The following is a 22,183-nucleotide window of genomic DNA, read 5'->3' as shown; positions in this document are numbered from 1 at the left end:
GTTACCTTCACCTCCCTGTACATCAACATCCCTCACTCTCATGGTCCTACTGCTATTGAACACCATCTTTCCCAACTTCCTTTAGACTCCAAAACCACTAATTCAGTCCTCATATGCCTTACTAACTTCATCCTACCCCACAACTACTTCTCCTTTGAAGGGAATGTATACAAAAAAAAATTCATGGTACAGCCATGGGCATCTGCATGATGCCCTCCTGTGCCAACCCATTTATGGTGCATCTAAGAGGAGACATTCCTAGCCTCCAAAAACGGCAAAGCTCTAGCCTAGTTCTGGTTTATTGATATCATCTTCATGGTCTGAACTCAGGGCCAAGACACACGATCTTCGTCCCATCACAACCTCAACACCTTCTCTCCCATCTGCTTCACCTGATATCCTCAACTCAGCATGCCACTTTCCTAGACAGTGACCTCCTCCTCTCTGATGACTCCATCCATACCTCTGTCCTCATTAATCTCACCTACCACAGACAGTACCTGCATTTTCCCAGCTGTCATCCATTTCACGCTAAAAAATCCATCCCATACAACCTGACCACATGGGGAGGGCATATCTGCAGTGACAAGAGCACCGTTTCCCCTAATGCTGAGGGTCCTGCCAAAGTCTTCACAGACAGGCACAACCCCCAGACCTCCCAATCCTCCCACCACCCACAAGAACCAGCTACAGAGGAGTGCTCCCTTCATCACCCAATGCCACCCCAGACTAGAACAAGTGAAACGCATCCTTCACCAGGGCTTTGATTACCTATCATCATGCTCCGAAATGAGGGGCATCCTACCTGAGATCCCTCCCACACCTCCTAAAGAGGTGTTTTGTCACCCACCAACCTCCACAACACCCTTGTCCATCCCCACGCCACTCTCAATCCAAATCCCTTGCAACAAGGATCATATCCCTGCGGAAGACACAGGTGCAAGACCTGCCCAATACATCCACTCAGCACTTCCTATTCCAGTCCTGTCACAACTTTATCCTACCCCATCAGGGGTAGCAGCCATGTCATTTCCCAGCTCTGCTGCAGTCATTGCACAGATTTTTATATTAGTATGTCTACCAACCAGCTTTCCACCAGGATGAATGGAAACCGCCAAACAGTGGTCGAGAGCAAAATAGACCAACCTGTAGCACATGCAACTGAACATAACAATCTTGATTTCAGTGACTGCTTCACTGCCTGAGCTTTGTGGATCTGCCCCGCCATCACAAGCTTCTCTGAACTGCACTGGCGGGAGTTATCCTTACAACACCTTCTCCACTCCCATAATCATCCCAGCCTCAACTTATGGTCAGATACCGTCCCCACACCTTCCACCCAACAGTTTCCACTCTCTCTGTCCTATCAGCTCTTCCCCATTCTCGTCCTGCATCCCATTTCTTTGCCACCCTCTGCCAACACACCAGCCCATCTTTCCCTGCTCCTCTCTGTTTTTTGCTCCACTTACCCCACCTCCCTGCTCCAAAACCTCCTGACACTACACCTGTTGACATTCTAGTCCCTGCACACTCCGCCAGACAGCACTACTCACTTCCCCCATCCATACACTGCTATATCTTCTCCTTTCTCTTCGCTTCCCCCTTCCCCGCCCCCTCCAGATTGCTGCTTGCACTGCATGTGATAGTTGCATTTTGGCCCAAGCTGCCAGTGTCGGCGGTCACTTGTACGTGAGGTGTGCTTGCTTGTGTGAATGAATGGCATGTGTTTCTCTTTTTCTGCCAAAGGGTGTGACCAAAAGCTTATGTGTAAGTGTCTTTTAATTGTGCCTGTCTGCAACTTAGCATGTTATCTTTACGGTAAGTAGCAATCTGTCTTTTCCTGCTGTGTTGATATTCATACCTGGAGTTTCCATTGCTTGAAAATAAATATCACATTAGTTAATTACTGTTGTTAACTCCAGTACACTGCTTTTGTTTACTCAGAATAATTTTAACCTAGTAAAATTATCAGGAAAGCCGCTGAATGAAAAAAGCAAATAGATGGATTTTGTTTAATATACAAAGAAAACAGCAGCTTTTTTTCAATGATTGACTCAGTGACGTCATCAATGGTGAAAGCCCAGGGAGGTCCCATTGCAATCCAAAACTGAAGATGTGATGATGAATGCCGTTATGTAGCAATGGTGGAATTAATCACTGCCATCTGGAGAATGGCTGAGGTGGTGCCAGTGTTCCGTACGAGCTGCCATGGGAAAATGGGTGACTCGTATCCAGTATCTATGAGGAGTGGTGTGGCAGAATGAGCTCACAAAAGAACAGGCACTGGGAGACCGAGCAGCAGCTGGGCACACCTAACCTGACAATTGTTGGCATTTGGGTGCTAAGAGCAAAGTTCTCTGCACTTCATGGCATCCAGGTTGAAGTGCTTGTGATACCAGCAGAAGCCAGCCCTGTCACGAGAGGCATCAGTAGGGTGGCTGAGGCTGCTGTGTTGGTACGGTCTTTGTGCTGGTAGCTAGGGCTGTGTGGACTGCAGCAGTCAGAGACAAGTTGGGCCAAGGTTGCTTGCAGTGTTGCCGTGTTGGCACTCGTGCCAACATGAACAAGCATGTGATATACTCCTGGCTGCTGAGCACTGTGCTGTGGGCGGGCAGGGATGCACTGAGCTGGTGACATCATTCGCGGTGCGTCGAGTGGTGAGGGCGAGCATGTGACAGGGTGGATGGCAAAATGATTGCCAGCTGGCTGCGCCAGGTGGGGGTGAGGTTGGCACTTGGTGGTGGTGGTGGTTGTGGGCAGGGAGACCAGTGTCTCATGAACCCTGTTGGCATGGCTGATGTCATTGGTGAAAGAGAGGTCAACATGCTACGCCACTGCTGTCAGTACTGGGGCTGGGAGGTGAGCCAGCCTGGTGCTATAAAGAAAACTATCAGAGACCATTGACTTCCATTCTGTACATTGGCTTGTGCTGGCTGATCACCATGGTAAACTTTGTGGCATCCTGGGTGATGCCTGAGTCAGAGGAGATAGTGTCTGCTGAAGAAAACTATAGGTGCAGGTCCCGAGGAATGAAGCATGGCAGATGTGCTGGACAGAGAAGTGGCAGTGTGCACTGGGTCGGACAACAGTGCTTTGAGGCTTGGAGGAGCAGCAGCATTGGAGGTGGCGGGAATCAGGGCCATTACAGGGGGCTGCATGGAGTCTATTGAGGGCTGGGCCACCAGTGCCCATGTAACCACAAGCTGTGCGCGTAGGTCAGTGTTGCAGTGTTTCAATTCCACTATGCATGTGACATGGCAGTTATGTGTGCTGGGGTATTGGTTGGGCCACTGGTGGCAGCCATGGTTGCCATGTTGCATAAGAGGTGGCGAAAAATATGTAAAGGAATGAGATCATGGTGCAAAGCACACAAGCATCCGTAGCATGAAAATAGAAGTTGATGGGTGCACACGTGCAGAAGTCAAAGCATGTGCCTAACAGGGCAAGATGGCCAAAATCATGCCAGAATAGAAAATTAATTTGACTGAGTTCAGTGTTGGGTCACCAGTGTAGGAAGATTCCTTACTTTAATGAAACAAATATCACGGTGTAGGAAGGTTCCTTTCCTTCTTGAACTAAGTAACATGCAAAATTACAAAACATAAGGACAGGTCTGCCTGTGGCTGGAGTAACACAGAAGGCCTCAGGTTCAAATATGTAAATTAGTCACTCACTCAAGATGCGAATGCACTCGCCAGGTGTGACATGGTAGAAACAGCTGAGTTGGAGAAATTGTTATCTCATCCCAGTGTTCACTGCATGATATCCACACATAGACACATGAAGCGAAATTTATAGTCTGCACAGGAGTGCGACACGAAAACACAATATCCTCAGTGATTGTGTTCCAGGCATAAAGACAGCACAGTGTGGGTGACTTGCAGTGTCACAAAAATACCAGTATCAGGTGCATCTCCTCATGGCCAGTTCCTCACAACACGGGCACAGGGCAGCAACCAAAATGGACACTACGAGGGACAGACAAAGAGTGGTGAATCTAATCCAGCAGAAGCCACACTGTCGTTTGGCACTGGTAGCCAGCAACCGTAGCAGTGAAGTGTCCGGTCACATGGCAAGATTGACAGCCGTGATTAGACGTACTGCTTGAGGGTTGAAACTCTCTGCCTTAGCAGATGGCTGCAATGAGTTGTGAGCATTCAGAAGTGCTACACAGCTGTGTGTCAAAATGCCGCCACAGTACTGACAGAGGATTTCTTTAGGAAAAAAACCTGAATATATTGCCTTTGAAATGGTCGAAGATTATGATAGCCCTGAGCGAATCTGTTACCACCAGTCTGAAAATCCTGTTTAGGACATTTCGTTTCCAGCAATTATGAAGATCCTGGAAACAGCCACATCCAATATTACATGTTGCAATACATAAAAAAGTTTTTTGAGTACAATGTTTATCACATGATGAACAAAATTTGAAAACAGATCTTGTTGTTGTTGTTGTGGTCTTCAGTCCTGAGACTGGTTTGATGCAGCTCTCCACGCTACTCTATCCTGTGCAAGCTTCATCTCCCAGTACGTACTGCAACCTACATCCTTCTGAATCTGCTTAGTGTATTCATCTCTTGGTCTCCCTCTAGGATTTTTACCCTCCACGCTGCCCTCCAATACTAAATTTGTGATCCCTTGATGCCTCAGAACATGTCCTACCAACCGATCCCTTCTTCTAGTCAAGTTGTGCCACAAACTCCTCCCCAATCCTATTCAGTACCTCCTCATTCGTTATGTGATCTACCCATCTAATCTTCAGCATTCTTCTGTAGCACCACATTTCGAAAGCTTCTATTCTCTTCTCGTCCAAACTATTTATCGTCCATGTTCCACTTCCATACATGGCTACACTCCATACATATACTTTCAGAAACGACTTCCTGACACTTAAATCTATACCTGATGTTAACAAATTTCTCTTCTTCAGAAACGCTTTCCTTGCCATTGCCAGTCTACATTTTATATCCTCTTTACTTTGACCATCATCAGTTATTTTGCTCCCCAAATAGCAAAACTCCGTTACTGCTTTAAGTGTCTCATTTGCTGATCTAATTCCCTCAGCATCACCCGACTTAATTTGACTACATTCCATTACTCTCGTTTTGCTTTTGTTGATGTTCATCTTATATCCTCCTTTCAAGACAATGTCCATTCCGTTCAGTTGCTCTTCCAAGTCCTTTGCTGTCTCTGACAGAATTACAATGTCATCGGCGAACCTCAAAGTTTTTATTTCTTCTCAATGGATTTTAATACCTACTCCGAATTTTTCTTTTGTTTCCTGTACTGCTTGCTCAATATACAGATTGAATAACATCGGGGAGAGGCTACAACCCTGTCTCACTCCCTTCCCAACCACTGCTTCCCTTTCATGTCCCTCGACTCGTATGACTGCCATCTGGTTTCTGTACAAATTGTAAATAGCCTTTCGCTCCCTGTATTTTACACCTGCCACCCTCAGAATTTGAAAGAGAGTATTCCAGTTAACATTATCAAAAGCTTTCTCTAAGTCTACAAATGCTAGAAACGTAGGTTTGCCTTTTCTTAATCTAGCTTCTAAAATAAGTCGTAGGGTCAGTATTGCCTCACGTGTCCCCATATTTCTACAGAAGCCAAACTGATCTTCCCCGAGGTCGGCTTCTAACAGTTTTTCCATTTGTCTGTAAATAATTCATGTTAGTATTTTGCAGCTGTGACTTATTAGCTGATAGTTCGGTAATTTTCACATCTGTCAATGCCTGCTTTCTTTGGGATTGGAATTATTATATTCTTCTTGAAGTCTGAGGGTATTTCGCCTGTCTCATACATTTTGCTCACCATATGGTAGAGTTTTGTCAGGCTGGCTCCCCCAATGCTGTCAGTAGTTCTAATGGAATGTTGTCTACTCCTGGGGCCTTGTTTCAGCTCAGGTGTTTCAGTGCTCTGTCAAACTCTTCACGCAGTATCATATCTCCCATTTCATCTTCATCTACATCCTCTTCCATTTCCATAATATTGTCCTCAAGTACTTCGCCCTTGTATAGACCCTCTATATACTCTTTCCACCTTTCTGCTTTCCCTTCTTTGCTTAGAACTGGGTTTCCATCTGAGCTCTTGATATTCATACAAGTCGTTCTCTTTTCTCCAAAGGTCTCTTTAATTTTCCTGTAGGCAGTATCTCTCTTACCTCCAGTTCAAAAATGGTTCAAATGGCTCTGAGCACTATGGGACTCAACTGCTGTGGTCATAAGTCCCCTAGAACTTAGAACTACTTAAACCTAACTAACCTAAGGACAGCACACAACACCCAGCCATCACGAGGCAGAGAAAATCCCTGACCCCGCCGGGAATCGAACCCGGGAACCCGGGCGTGGGAAGCGAGAATGCTACCGCACGACCACGAGATGCGGGCTCTTACCTCTAGTGAGATAAGCCTCTATATCCTTACATTTGTCCTCTAGCCATGCCTGCTTAGCCATTTCGCACTTCCGGTCGATCTCATTTTTGAGACGTTTGTATTCCTTTTTGCCTGCTTCATTTACTGCATTTTTATATTTTCTCCTTTCGTCCATTAAATTCAATATTTATTCTGTCACCCAAGGATTTCTATTAGCCCTCGTCTTTTTACCTACTTGATCCTCTGCTGCCTTCACTACTTCATCCCTCAAAGCTACCCATTCTTCTTCTACTGTATTTCTTTCCCCCATTCCTGTCAATTGTTCCCTTATGCTCTCCCTGAAACTCTGTACAACCTCTGGTTTAGTCAGTTTATCCAGGTCCCATCTCCTTAAATTCCACCTTTTTGCAGTTTCTTCAGTTTTAATATACAGTTCATAACCAATAGATTGTGGTCAGAGTCCACATCTGCCCCTGGAAATGTCTTACAATTTAAAACCTGGTTCCTAAATCTCTGTCTTACCATTATATAATCTATCTGATACCTTTTAGTATCTCCAGGGTTCTTCCATGTATACAACCTTCTTTGATGATTCTTGAACCAAGTGTTAGTTATGATTAAGTTATGCTCTGCGCAAAATTCTACCAGGCGGCTTCCTCTTTCATTACTTACCCCCAATCCATATTCACCTACCACGTTTCCTTCTCTCCCTTTTCCTACTACCGAATTCCAGTCACCCATGACTATTAAATTTTTGTCTTCCTTCACTATCTGAATAATTTCTTTTATTTCATCATACATTTCTTCAATTTCTTCATCATCTGCAGAGCTAGTTGTCATATAGACTTGTACTACTGTCGTAGGCGTAGGCTTCGTGTCTATCTTGGCCACAACAATGTGTTCGGTGTGCTGTTTGTAGTAGCTTACCCGCATTCCTATTGTTTTATTCATTATTAAACCTACTCCTGCATTATCCCGATTTTATTTTGTATTTATAACCCTGTATTCACCTGACCAAAAGTCTTGTTCCTCCTGCCACCGAACTTCACTAATTCCCACTATATCCAACTTTAACCCATCCATTTCCCTTTTTAAATTTTCTAACCTACCTGCCCGATTAAGGGATCTGACATTCCATGTTCCGATCCGTAGAATGCCAGTTTTCTTTTTCCTGATAACGACGTCCTCCTGAGTAGTCCCCACGCGGAGATCTGAATGGGGGACTATTTTACCTCCGGAATATTTTACCCAAGAGGACGACATCATCATTTATTCATACAGTAAAGCTGCATGCCCTCGGGAAAAATTACGGCCGTAGTTTCCCCTTGCTTTCAGCCATTCGCAGTACCAGCACAGCATGACCGTTTTGGTTAGTGTTACAAGGCCAGATCAGTCAATCATCCAGACTGTTGCTCCTGCAACTACTGAAATGGCTGCTGCCCCTCCTCAGGAACCACACGTTTGTCTGGCCTCTCAACAGATACCCCTCCGTTATGGTTGCACCTACGGTACGGCTATCTGTATCGCTGAGGCACGCAAGCCTCCCCACCAACGGCAAGGTCTGTGGTTCGTGGGGGGAGGAAACAGATCTTAAAAACTGGATTCTGCAGTATCGTCCTTCCAAGTAGTTTGACGAATACCATGCAGTGTGTGGTGAACAGTTGACTGATTTGGTTTCTGTAAATCAAGATATAGCAGGTATCCTGCAACACATTAATCACAGCTAGTTTTGTGAAACAGACATGCTACACATTATAAAAAGTATGGAGAATGCAGCCAGTGTAATCTGTTACAAAACAGCTGCCTGAACACATGATGCCCATTTCCTTTAATGATGCAGCATTTAAAAACTCTGATTCAGTTTACTGCCACATAAGTGTCTGCTTCTTTCTGTGTTTGCATTTTGTAAAAAAATTGTGTTTTGACCACTATACACATTTTCTTTGTTGAAGCAATGGATGGAAATATGTTGTACAATATACACACCTCTATGGTCTCAGCAACACAGTTTCACTGTATTGTGGAGAGAGAGAGAGAGAGAGAGAGAGAGAGAGAGAGAGAGTGTGTGTGTGTGTGTGTGTGTGTGTGTGTGTGTGTGTGTGTAGTGAGGGGGGGGGGGCATTTCTCATATTGTAATAGAGAGGACTTATAGCAAAAAAAGGAAGGTTAGGGAGACCGTAAAGCTAAAGTTAGTACAGGCCTTTGTTTTAAGTGCATCCGATACTGTTTTCAGGACTCTGATAACTATGTCTGTGTCGGCCTACTGGCATGGCGTCCATGCAGGCTACTATTTGTGCATGTGCACAGTTCCATTCTACTTGCCTGTTGAAGACCTGTATGTTCGACTTTTCCAGAAAGATGCTAAAGGAAATGTGAGTACTACGATTCTAATACAGTTTGAATTCTATAAATGTTTAGATTTCTTACTTTTATGTTATTGGTATCTCTCTGTATTTCCTCTCCTAGTCTCTCCTACTTTTGATCCTTACTTCTGAGCCTGCTAGTAAAGATCAAGCTTCACATAACCAGAAAAAGAGAAAAAAAAACAGAGGAAAGTAAATAATTACTATTCACAATTGACATACTCCAGCCGTCGTGGATTAAAAATCTTTCACGAGATATTAGTCTCAGATTGTCTGTACTACTCATGTTAAACAATGCTTGTCTTCAAAATAATTTTCTTCATCATTTGTCATGTTATTGGACAGTTAAGTGATGGATATCAATGGTGATACTTAATGAGATTCCGTTTTAGGGCATCCCAACGCTACGTTCATTTTTTATGCTGTTGTGTTTTTTTCACAAACTAACAAGTTACGCAATTCATAATGATGTTTTCATTATTACACATTTCTCTTTTGGGAACTAAATATAATTTGTGTGAGTGCTCAGCAAAGTAGTCATGACCTGTAATTTGTCATAATGTTGTCACTGTGTTGTTCTCTGGCTATTGTAAGATAATTTTTCTGTTGTGAAACAGGACAGGTCATTCCAGTTCTTATTTCCATCCTGCAATTTATAAGATATATATTCTACAAACACACCTTTCCTAAAACAGTTTTTTTTTTTTTTTTTTTTTTTTTTTTTTTTTTTTTTTTTTTTTTTTTTTTTTTTGCAGAATAACAATGTTGGACACTTTCATTACTGTATTCAAGCATAATTTTTGTCTAGTTAATCTGGCACATTTGCACAGATACAAACAAGGGAATGGTATCAATTCAAAGATTATATCTATCTCTTCCATTCATAATGAATTTGCATAAAGTAAGTACTGTTTCAAAATTCTTCTGCAGAAGTGCCATGGTTGGCATTTAGTACATGTGTGCTGTGTACCACACTTCATTGGCTAGCCACCGATGCCATTACAGAGTCACTTGATTTGTTTATGTTTGTTTGTATTTGAAATGCCTCCTCTGATTGAGTATCCCACCTGAAAGTTGGACGCTAATACTTCTTTGTAAAGTTGACCATGATTCTGCTGTAATGTGCATACACAAACTCTGAGTCTGAGATATTATTATTGTGAGCAGTACCAAGGGAACAGTTACTGAGAGGAGTTGGGAGTGATCGGCCGCAGTCTGCGGTGGAGAGAAGCCATGTGACAGGAGAGGTTGCAGCGTGCTGTGATTGTGCTATTAATGCTGCAGGAGACTGGTATTAGTTGAGGATTTTTGGTAATTTTCCATTTTTTTGCATGTAGTTGTTGCTTCCTTGCACACTGGAGGGATTTCATATGATTTGTGTATGCATACATAGATAGTATATTCGTATCTTTGTTGTGGCCAGAGTTGTATTTATTGAGTATAGACATTGTGGAATAATTAAGGTCTGTGTAAAGTTATTCAGTCTTTATATAATTTATTTTGAGAGTATAGTAAATTAAAGTCTTTATTGGTTCTTCCAGTTTTTTTGTATCCCATATAAGGCTAGTTGAACAAAACCCTCCTGATTATTCAATTTCTCTACAAAAAAATATGGCAGTATTTGTCACAACCATTATGACCATGCATAGCACGCTGCATGGATCACAGTATTGCTTTTGAAATATTTTTTAGCCTGTTGCTGATCACACAGTTGCAGTGGCAAGACAAGGTAAGTTGTCCATTGTGCACAGGAGCATTGTAGAACAGTTGTCAGAAGTTATTATCAAATACTTTAAAACTTGCAGTCAGATTCTTGAGAATTGATTTCTTTGTGATTTGTAGGAAGACTAGTTAACTTCTGTTTCTTTTTGTTCTCAATCAGAATTCTATTATTGTCAGAGATGCAACGTCACATATTTCCGTACATCTCTAAAATAATAACAAATTAGTTTTATGCTGACTGTGAAATGCATGCTGTGATTAACTTTATTAGTGTTAAAGGCATAAAAGTGACTGAAATTCATCGTCAAATCAGTGTAGTGTGTGGAGAAAACATTATGAGGAATGGGATGGTATAGAAATGGGTGAGAGCTTTTAGTGCAGAAAGTTGGTGAAAAAGTGAGAGAGAACAGACACTTTCGTGTTTCAATGTTATGTGATGGGTTTCCTCAAGTGTGAACATGTGTGCTTTATGCAGTTGTTACAGAATTTTTAAATTATCAAAAGTTATGCTCAGGCTGCAGATTTGTATGAGGATGGAATTCAACAGCTGGCTGTGTGATACAATAAGTGCCTTAATATTCATGGGAATTATGTAGAAAAATAGATAAAATTGCTAAGAAGTCTACTTGTTTTATTTTTTATTCAAAATGGTACTTGCTTAAAAAAACACCCCTCATATCACAATTTGCTGATATTCATTTAATATTCATTTGAAGATATTGTTATGTCAGAACCACAATCAAGTCCAAATCTGAAGTCAAGATCATATGAAGTACAACACTTGGCACTGAAAGTATGTTTGTTACTGACACTGATGTACAGCCAGAACAGAACTTAATTCCCAGATGGAAAGTGCTGCTATTTATACAGCATTGAAAATTCCAGAATGCTCCTTTTTATACCAACATTTAATATCCCAGAATGTACAAACATTGCAGATGTAAGATATTTCAAGAACCCTCCAGAAATGATAAATACCTAAATAACAAATAATTCACAGTTTGTACAGAAACCAGATGGCAATTATAAGAGTCAAGGGGCATAAAAGGGAAGCAGTGGTTGGGAAGGGAGTGAGACAGGGTTGTAGCCCATCGCCAATGTTATTCAATCTGTATATTGAGAAAGCAGTAAAGGAAACAAAAGAAAAATTTGGAGTAGGAATTAAAATCCACGGAGAAGAAATAAAAACTTTGGGGTTTGCCGATGACATTGTAATTCTGTCAGAGACAGCAAAGGACCTGGAAGAGCAGCTGAACAGAATGGACAGCGTCTTAAAAGGAGGATATAAGCTGAACATCGACAAAAGCAAAACGACAATAATGGAATGTAGTAGAATTAAGTCATGTGATGCTGAGGGAATTAGATCAGGAAATGAGATGCTTAAAGCAGTAAATGAGTTTTGCTATTTGGGGAGCAAAATAACTGATGATGGTCGAAGTAGAGAGGATATAAAATGTAGACTGGAAATGGCAAGGAAAGCGTTTCTGAAGAAGAGAAATTTGTTAACATCAAGTATAGATTTAAGTGTCAGGAAGTCGTTTCTGAAAGTATTTGTATGGAGTGTAGCCATATATGGAAGTGAAACATGGACGATAAATAGTTTAGACAAGAAGAGAACAGAAGCTTTCGAAATGTGGTGTTACAGAAGAATACTGAAGATGAGATGGGTAGATCACATAACGAATGAGGAGGTACTGAATAGGATTGGGGAGGAGTTTGTGGCACAACTTGACTAGAAGAAGGGATCAGTTGGTAGGACATGTTCTGAGGCATCAAGGGATCACAAATGCAGTATTGGATGGCAGCGTGGAGGGTAAAAATCGTAGAGGGAGACCAAGAGATGAATACACTAAGCAGATTCAGAAGGATGTAGGTTGCAGTAGGTACTGGGAGATGAAGAAGCTTGCACACGATAGAGTAGCATGGAGAGCTGCATCAAACCAATCTCTGGACTGAAGACCACAACAACAACAACAATTGCTGGTGGTCAGTTTTGAACTAGTGACTCTCAACACACCAGCCTGTGATGCTAACCACTATGCCATACTGCTAGCAGCCTAACTTGTGGCATTGCTCTTTCCCCTGGAGAAACAATAACACACTGTTTTAGAAGTCCTCATTGTAGCCAACTACAATACCCTGGATTAAGGTCTCTTCAGTAATCCTGTGCATGGCAGTGCTGGTGAATTTGCGTATCCTGGTCATGTTGTTACATCCTGCTCATTATGAAGAGCATAAGACATAGCATCTTCCATCAAAGCTTTGGTTGTTGAAAGATGTCTTCAGTTTCTTTAAACCTGCCATCATCAATCTGCACTTCAGGACTGTAGTAGTGCTTTGTACAGAGGACATGGAAGACGTCTCCATGCTTTTTGTCTACTTGATGAAGTGTTACATTGCTCAACCTAATAATGTAATGTCCAGCAAGTGAGAAAGGATACAACACACTCCAAGGTAGCTCTTTAGTAACATTTTTTATAGTCCCACTTTTCACACGGGCATACAAATCCATATCCAGTCCTCCAGGCTATATCTCACAGGCCAGTGCTTGACATTATGGTGGTGGTCTCAGTCTTTCTTTCACACTGGTAACCAGGGTCCAAATGACAGCCAGCTGCCTTGCTTCTTTGTCCCTAGTGATGAGGTGTTTCACGTAGTCATCTTCTGGGTGAAACAGGAACAGTGTGTCCATTGTCATTTCAGCCTCACAACCGTGTAGCAGACAGAATGATGTGAAGCCTGTGGTTTCTTGCTTTGCTGTATTGTATGCAAATGTCACAACAAGCAGTATTGTACCCCAATCTCTCTGTCTCTCTGTTTGACATCAATATACATCAAGAGCATATCTGCCAACATCTCATTAAAGTGTTCTGTGAGGCCATTCATCTGCAGGTGGTAGACAGTTGTCATGCTGCGGGTGATGTTGCAATGTGATATTACCTGTGATGCTACTCTCGACTGGAAACAACTTTTCCTCAATCACAAGTCATTACACTGGGTGTTCTGTGCTTCAGAATTACCTCTTCTACACAGAATTTCACAGTTTCTGGAGCTTCAGCAATTGGCACGGCTTTGGTGACAATGTAGCAGTTGAGGTAATGAGTATATACTATCATCCATTGATTCTTTTGGACCCCATCAAGAGGTAAGTTCCTATTTAATGGAATGGTGCAGATGGTAGATAGCTATCATCCTGAGGTGATGTCACAGTGTGAAATTACCTGTGGTGCTACTTTCAACAGGAAACTTTTCCGCAATCAGAGATCATTACATGGAGTGCTCTGAGCTCCAGAAAGATGTCTTCTACAAGGAACTTTGGAATTTCCAGAACTTTGGCAGTCGGTACAGCTTTGGTGACAGTGTTGCAGTTGAGGCAGTCAGTGCAGACTCTCATCCATCAGTTCTTTGGGAACCTCCCAAGAGGTCAATTCCAGTTCGATGGAGTGGTGCTGCTGCAAGTGGGGTTGGTACCAGATGCACCAGAGGTGATAGTGGCATATGCTTCTGTCATTGGCATTTCTTACAGTGATTCAAATGATGTCTAACAGTTCAGTGGAGACCTGCCAATGACAGCTGCATCTGTTTCTGTCAAGAGTCTTCACAAATCTCAGGTGACAAAATGTTGGAATATCATAGAAATATTTCAGGATACCTGGTTGTAGATAAGAAGGGGTGACAAACAATCATTTCCACTTCACTGGATCATTTTTGCTCTTATACAATGCTATGTTTATTACCTGGAATTCTTCATTTCTTCCAGGCTACTGCAGTTTTCAGCAGTGCTGAATCTTCCTTATATTCCACAGCAATGTCATTTAATACAGTGATGACTGAGATTTCATCCAAACTGCTGTGTTCTGCCAAAAGAGTCTTCAAAAGCCACTCCACACCCTTGTGTTTGTGTATGTTTTTTGTAAATATGCACTTATTCAAATTCAGGTGGAGGTCTACACTCTGAACACACTTCCATAAAGTTGACACTTAGCTTATGTGTTCTTCAGATGTCTTCAAAAAAATGACAATGTTACCCAGATAGCAAAGACACATTATCCATTTAAGGTTTAAAAGCAGATTGTCAAACATACATTCTTTTGTGTGCTGTGGTTCTGCTGCTGTGGGAGAGGAACCCTCAGACAGGACACCAATTGTGAGTACACATATAGATTTTATTACAGAAGTATACTTGTTGACAAAACAGCAACAACATGTGTGAATATGCTAGCCCTGACGATAGGCCCATTCTGCACTTAAGTTCACTCCATTAATCTTGGGAGCAGTCCATGTCCAGGCAGTCATCATATACTAGGAACACAGTAATTGAAGTGACACATAAACTCAAGGAAGCTAGCACAAGGGCTAATGCAAGAATGAGGAACCCTCAGACAGGACACCAATTGTGAGTACACATATAGATTTTATTACAGAAGTATACTTGTTGACAAAACAGCAACAACATGTGTGAATATGCTAGCCCTGACGATAGGCCCATTCTGCACTTAAGTTCACTTCATTAATCTTGGGAGCAGTCCATGTCCAGGCAGTCATCATATACTAGGAACACAGTAATTGAAGTGACACATAAACTCAAGGAAGCTAGCACAAGGGCTAATGCAAGAATGAGTCCAGATGTTGATACTGTATGTAGATGTCATCAGTGTGCAGAATTGGATAAACATCTTTCTTTGTGATTTTGTTCATTTGTCAGTAGTTGACACAGAAACAGCATGAGCCGTCCTCCTCCTTCACAAGGACCACAGGAGAGGAGCAAGGACTCACTGAAGGTTTATTGACATCATCTTGGAGCATCTTCTCCACTTTCACCTGGGTTATCCATCGTTCAATAGCTGGCACTCAATATGAACACTGAGTAATTGGTGGATAATACCAACTGTTGATATGGTGTTTTACCGTGGGCCACTTGGTCCGTCTTTTCTTCACTCCAAATTTGAAAGCACTGAAAATTGGTGCAGAATGGCTATCACTTGCCAATGTTGTTCATTGTTAGGCCAGGTCCTTTGACAGTTTGGTGGTAGCCTCCTCCCTGGCACTGCATGTACTGGTAATGGAACACAATTCTTCAATGATGACATTAAGCTGCCCTTCCTGCAGTGGTTTGGTTGTCTTTACACAAGTACACTTATGATGAGATGTGGTTGCTTGTGATAATTAATGATACAAAGTTCTCCTTAACCACCTACAATATTTGCAATTGTCGCTGACATGTAGATTTCTTTTGTAAGCCTCAGTAGCAAAATAATTCTGATGAACATAATTGTTTCACCCTACACTCGATTATACAAACTGTGACATGATATGAGATGACATTTCTAATGTAATTTATATGCACAAATTTTTAACCTTTGCATCATAGAAATGATAGTTCTGTAGTGTGTATCATCTGCAGCATCCTATCTCAAAATTTATTTTTCCTTGACCCAGTGGAAAACTGAGGGGAGGGGGGCAGCCCAAATTAGTCTTTGGTCCTATAATCATCTGTTCCTATGTAAAGGAAATGAAGATGATGTTTTTGTAACATGTACTCTCAGCAAATACAAATGCAGCATTAGCAGTCACCATTGGTCCAACAATTCCCTTTAGTTTTTACTTCTTATCTTTTTACTTTATGTTTGTCAGTACATTGCTAAAGACAAGGAACTCTTACTGTGAAAAAACTTATGTAATTGACACATCAGTGTTCACACTTTGAACTGAATCTCCATGTATGAAGAAAGCTGATGGTATTCAGATGGAAAACATGCTAAAACAGAATCAACACAGTCATAAGTTGATTACAAAACCTACCTTGGGGTTTTCTTTATAATGTTTATAAATGTGTATGTAAATCATTACACACCAAAAAATATTGAACAACAAGCAGGAACATAGAAAAAGATTATAACTGGCTATGGTTTTGAACAAAGTTCTTCTTCACACACTCTTACACACGTGTCTGTGAGCTGCTGTGTACCTAATAAATCTTCTTCCTGTTCTAATTTCTCTCTATTCTTTCTCTCTCTCTCTCTCTCTCTCTCTCTCTCTCTCTCTCTCTCTCTTTGCCTCCCCCTTGCCTTTCTTGTTATCATATTTAATGGATATTATGTTTTTCATATGTAGGAGGCAAAAGTGTGGGACATTATCCTGTGGTTCTTCAAGATGCAAGAATTTGGATACATGACAACTGCATTCCTACTGCTTCGTTTGGACAAGACCTTACACTATTGGAAATCCATATATTTCATTGGGCATCTCATTGCTGCAGTGCTGTACCTTGTGGGCATATCTATCGAATACTGTGTTCATAAGAAAAAGAAAGAACACTGATTACACATCATGTTTTCATGATGCCTCTATTTTCTCTCTTATACATCTTTTGTAGCTTGAGAGACCTCTGTTAGTAATATGTAATGTGTGTCAATTTGTGATATTTTGGGAATGGTATTGTGTATAATTCTATTATGGCTACAACCCAATCCTGTGAAGCAAACAGCTAAATTTTATAAAGATTATAAAGGGTTGTGACAGTGGATAATTTACTTTTGAGGCTCAGGGAGTAAGGTATAATCATGCATAACAAGGCAAAGAAGGGGAATATGCTACTGGTGAAGTACTACATTTCCTAAAATAAATTTAATTTCTAAGCATTATATTTATGTTAATCAGAAAAATAGTGATAAATGGTATGACAAATCAGAGTTAAAATGTTAATCATTAAGTGATTGATTAGGAGAAAGTGCCAACAGTATGAGAGCTTAAGTTTTCCTCTAATACTAAAATATTTATTTAAAGTAATTGGACTGATAAAAAACTCTGCTTGCCACTGGCTCCTTCTGGCAGAAGGGTTGAGCGGAAGAAGAAGGGATGAAAGGAAAGGACAGGTGAGGTTTAGAAAATTGACAGAGTTTTGAAAAGTTACCCTGAACCCCGATTCGGGGGAGACTTATCAGGTCAGATGAGACGAAAAGATTGATTGTTGGCGACTGCAGCAGAAGAGATTTGAAAACCTGAAAGCTTAAAGGTGTAAGATAGACAGAGATTATTGACAAAGAGTTAAGGAAAGCTGACTGCATTGTACGTGATAGAGGTGGAGGATGGGAGAAAATAAACAGATCAGAAAATAAAAAAAATAGCAAAAAATACAAGGGATGAAGAAAGGAATAGTTACTGAGAAGAAATGCTGAGACCAAAGAAATTAATACGAGGGCTATTCCGAAAGTAAGGTCCGATCGGTCACGAAATGGAAACGACTATGAAAATCCGATAAAGCTTTGCACAGATGTGTTGGGTAGTGTCTCTAGTATAACCCCAGTTAGCATCACGTCGCTCTTCTCATTTCTGAGCTCGCAGTGAGTGCGTAAAGATGTCTAGAAAATAGTGTCTGCCGCCAAGTACGGGGGCCTGGTGAGAAATTTCCCCTGAAGCTATGCAGCTAACATTACATAACTGTCGTGCTGTTTCGTCTTCAAGACAATTCTCAGCCGCATTCTGCAGGGGCAATGAAGATGCTCCTGCATCGTTTTCAAATGGAAATGTGAGAGTACCCACAATACAGCCCGTAATTGTCTCCCTCTGAGTTTCAGCTCTGGTCACATGAACCGCTGGTTATGAAGACAACATTTTGGCACAAGACAACGAGCCGTAGGCCAGCGTAGAGAATTGGCGGAGAGCACTGGCGGCTGCCTTCTATAGCGAGGGTATGGGAAAGTTGGTACAACGCTACGATACACGTCTAAGTCGAGTCGGCGACTATGGAGATAAGTAGCTGCAAGGTGTATCTAACTGTTGCAAATAAAACATTTTTGATTTTTACCGTGGTTTCCATTTCGCGACCTATCGGACCTTACTTTCGGAATAGCCCTCGTATAAATTAAGGCTGGATGGGTGACAAGAACCAAAAACATGTTGTAATGTGAGTTCCCACCTGTGGAGTTCTGAGAAATTGATGTTGGGGGAAGAATCGGGATGGCACATGTGGTGAAACAGGCAATGAGGTCATGACTGTCATGTTGTAGAGCATACCCTGAAACAGGATATTGTGTGTTGGCAGTATACACCCTCTGTGTATGTCCAGTCATCCAAACTGATAACTTGGTGGTAGTCATACCAATCTAAATTGCTGAACAGTGTTTATGTAATAGCTGGTACACAGTGTGTTGCTGCACAGGTGGCTCTTAATTTGATAGTATATATTTTGCCAGCTATAGGACTGGTATTGGTGGTGGCAGGAGGGAGCATAGGGCAAGTCTTACAGTGGGGATGGTCTCAGGAATAGGAGCCATAGGATAGGGAAATGGGTGCAGAAAGAGCATAGGGTGTGACAAGGATATTGCATAGACTTTTTTTTAAGGAGGGGGGGGGGGGGGGGGCACCAAAAAGCTATTCTAGGTGTTGAGAGGGAAATGTTGGATGGAATGGATCTCATTTCAGGGCATAGCATTCTCAAAATAGTTGATTGAGATACTGAGGGACAAGAAGAGATGTATTCCTAAGTTGTTTCTGCAGAGATGAGCGTACCATGATTGTATGTAATGGCCTGGGAAATCTGCTTTTGAACTAGCCTGTTGGAGTAATTACATCCTGGTGTGGGGGATGGCAATTGCAGAATGCAAGTGCTGTTGTTTGTTTGTAGTTTTCATGTGAGCAGAAGTGTGTAGCTGACCCTTGGTGAGGATAAGGTCAACATCACACGGCATAGGATTTGGAATAGGACCATATGAAATGTAACTGGGAAAATGTATTTAGAGATTTACAAATTTCAACAGGTCAGCCTCATTGTGAGTCCATATGGCAAAGACGTCCTCATTTCATACAAACCAAACCAGGGGATGAAGGATTATGGAGCCCAGGAAAGCCCCCACCAACTGACCCATGAAAAAGCTGGCATAGGAAGGAGCTATCCAGGCTCCCATGGCTGTATTCCTGATCTGTTTGTTTGTTTGCCCCTCAAAGATGAAATAGTAGTTGATAAGTACCTAATTGATTAAGGTGAGCAGGAAGGATTTCATAGGTTTGGAATCAGTTGGGCACAGACTGAGGAAGTTTTCAGCAGTAGACAGAACATGTATATGGGGGATGTTGGTATAGAGTGAGGCGACATCAGTGGTGGTGGCAAGGTGTATGATGGGATTGGGACAGACAGATTTTAGATGATCTAGGAAATGGTTGATGTTTTTAATATAGGAGGAAAGTATTTGCAGGTGTCGTTCAACTAAGATAGACAAGGGCACCCATACTCGGCGGGTAAGGGGGCAGGCTGCTGCCCCCTCCACCACTAGCTCTCAGAGAAAGGAAAGTACATAGCATAGTCAGATGTTTTCCTTTCAAGAAAATAATTTAAAAGTAGGTATTGTGTGAGTTTTTAGCAGGTTTGGAACTGGAACTTCTTTTATGGCTACTTATAGGTTGCCATTCGTCTTGCAAAATGGTAAAAATACTCCAGGTCTGGCCCCCTCCATAAACTGTCATATGGGCACCCTGTAAGGCAGATATACATTTGATGGGTGCTTTGAAGCCAGCAACTGTGAAATAGCCAGGGTGATTGGGTTTGTGGGTCTTAAGAGAAAGGTAAAAAGTGTGGGGGGGGGGGGGGGGGGCATGCTTTGGGTGGGGTAAGAAGGTCTATGGATTGAGGTGCTGGTCTTTGTGTGGGGCATGAGGTTTTAAGAAGAGATTGTAGGGCTGTCTGTATCACAGGGGTGGAATCTTAATGGCAGAAGCCGTATATAGAGCTATCAGACAGCTGGTGTACATTCTTGCTTACATACCGTATTTACTCGAATCTAAGCCGCACTCGAATCTAAGCCGCACCTGAAAAATGAGACTCGAAATAAAGGAAAAAAAAAATTCCCGAATCTAAGCCGCACCTGAAATTTGAGACTCGAAATTCAACGGAAGAGAAAAGTTTTAGGCCGCACCTCCAAATCGAAACAAAGTTGGTCCATTGTAATATGAGACACAATTTAGGTCGAATGAAGGACGATACAGCTACAGTAGTTTGGTTCGAGTCGTAAGCTTAGCAGTTAAGCTTTACCAGGTAGCCATTGCTAAGCGTCAGGCGCTCCGTCCGTATTTATACGGGTACCCTTCCTTTTTCACGTGCTTCGTCTGGTTTGAATCGATTGCTTATTTTGCTTTGATCTGATAAGTGCCGTTTTCTTTGTTATAGGTGTTTACGTCACTCTAAGCTGAAAATGCATTACTGTACTGTGTCATGCATTGTTTGTCGCATTTTGATAGTGCGTGTTTACGGCCTGTCGCCGCTCGCGGCATGACTTGCTTTTGTGCGCGCTACCGCCGCTTAAAAAAAAAGAGGAATCGTCTCATTAGCGAAACAATGGCAAGAGACTGCTATTTGTTGTTACTTACACTGCTGCTTTCTTTGATAATGATCAACACGAACCAAATGCGTATGATACAACATGCGTATGGTAGAACATGTTCTGAACGAGAGTTTTGCGAAAATTTTCCTCCGTTTGAAAATCTTTGCGGCCGCTTCTTTAGTACATCAAATTCTGCACAGAAATTAGTCATCTTACATTTAAAATCTAGTCAGTTACCGTGCTTCATTTCTGACTGTATCACTATTAGGCATAAGAATAATACGAATATAAACATGACACGATACGTATATTCTTCCGCGTTTGCTGTTGTCTCACTCTAGTTTCGTTGTTTATTACGCAGACAGGATTTAAATGAGATAGCAACAAACACGAAAGAATACATGGCAAAATGTTTATATTCGTATTATTCTTATGGTGAAGAGAATACTGCATGCGATTCACATTTCATCAGGTTCCTATTAGCAACCATCTCTTCTCACAGGTAGGAAAAAACTCAGAACGTAGAGTTGGCCATATTGACAAACATCCCTAACAGTCTTGCCATTGAAATTCTGCTACATTCGAAGATGAACATTACGGAATTTGTATTTACTTCGTTGGATAATGTATGAAAATGCAGTATTCGAAACTCGGGGCGGAGAAAAAAAAAGCTCGTCTTCTACCTTTTTTTTAATTTATTTACTGATGCAGAGGTTTTGGCGCCAGTATTTATCTTTGTGCCCACAAAGCATGCTTGTGTAGCGCTACATATATTCGACGGCAGAAGTTAGTTGTGGCGGCACCTATCAACATTTTTCATAACTTCTGCTTGCTTTGCACTCGATTCTAAGCCGCAGGCGGTTTTTTGGATTACAAAAACCGGAAAAAAAGTGCGGCTTAGATTCGAGTAAATACGGTACTCCCATCAGTTACTAGGAGGATAATGATGGAGTTGTCGTTTCCAGGGAACAAAGAGCCTGGAATCCTGCAGAGTACAGGTTAGGATCATGTTATAGGGGCACAAGAAAGGATTGTGGAACATTCTGGATGTTAAGAATTCTTCTTGGCCAGACCCATGCTCCTTCTGAACCCATTTCCCTGCCCTATGGCTCCTACCCATATGATTGTTTCCACTGTAAGACTTGCCTTATGCGCCCTCCTACCATCACCTATAGCAGCCTGAGACATGTCATGTACTGGCTGTTACAAAAACACTGTTCGGCCATTTACATGGGTATAACTACCACCAAGTTATTCAGTTACGATGAATGGACTTAGAGGACGTGTATTGGCAACACGCAATATCCTATTGCATAGCATGATCTAGAACGTGACAGTCATGACCTCGGTGCCTGTTTCAACACATGTGCCATCTGGATTCTGCCCCCAGGCACCAGCTCCTCAGA

The 22,183-nt window shown here is 41.9% G+C and overlaps 1 protein-coding gene across 1 annotated transcript in view; it reads left to right on the top strand.

Annotated features, from left to right (window-relative positions):
• Positions 1–10,055, top strand: part of LOC126236307 (lysophospholipid acyltransferase 7) — a 146,801-nt gene extending 136,746 nt beyond the window's left edge. The window contains exons 7-8 of the mRNA XM_049945517.1: positions 8,610–8,748; positions 9,907–10,055. Of these exons, the coding sequence (XP_049801474.1) occupies positions 8,610–8,748; positions 9,907–9,927 (160 nt within the window). The 3' untranslated portion in view covers positions 9,928–10,055. The remainder of the gene's footprint in view (positions 1–8,609; positions 8,749–9,906) is intronic.
• Positions 10,056–22,183: the final 12,128 nt, after the last annotated feature.

Source organism: Schistocerca nitens, chromosome 2 (assembly GCF_023898315.1).
Source record: "Schistocerca nitens isolate TAMUIC-IGC-003100 chromosome 2, iqSchNite1.1, whole genome shotgun sequence".
Lineage (NCBI taxonomy): Eukaryota > Metazoa > Arthropoda > Insecta > Orthoptera > Acrididae > Schistocerca > Schistocerca nitens.
The sequence above is the reverse complement of the archived record's forward strand: the minus strand, read 5'-3'. Positions and strand labels throughout refer to the sequence as shown.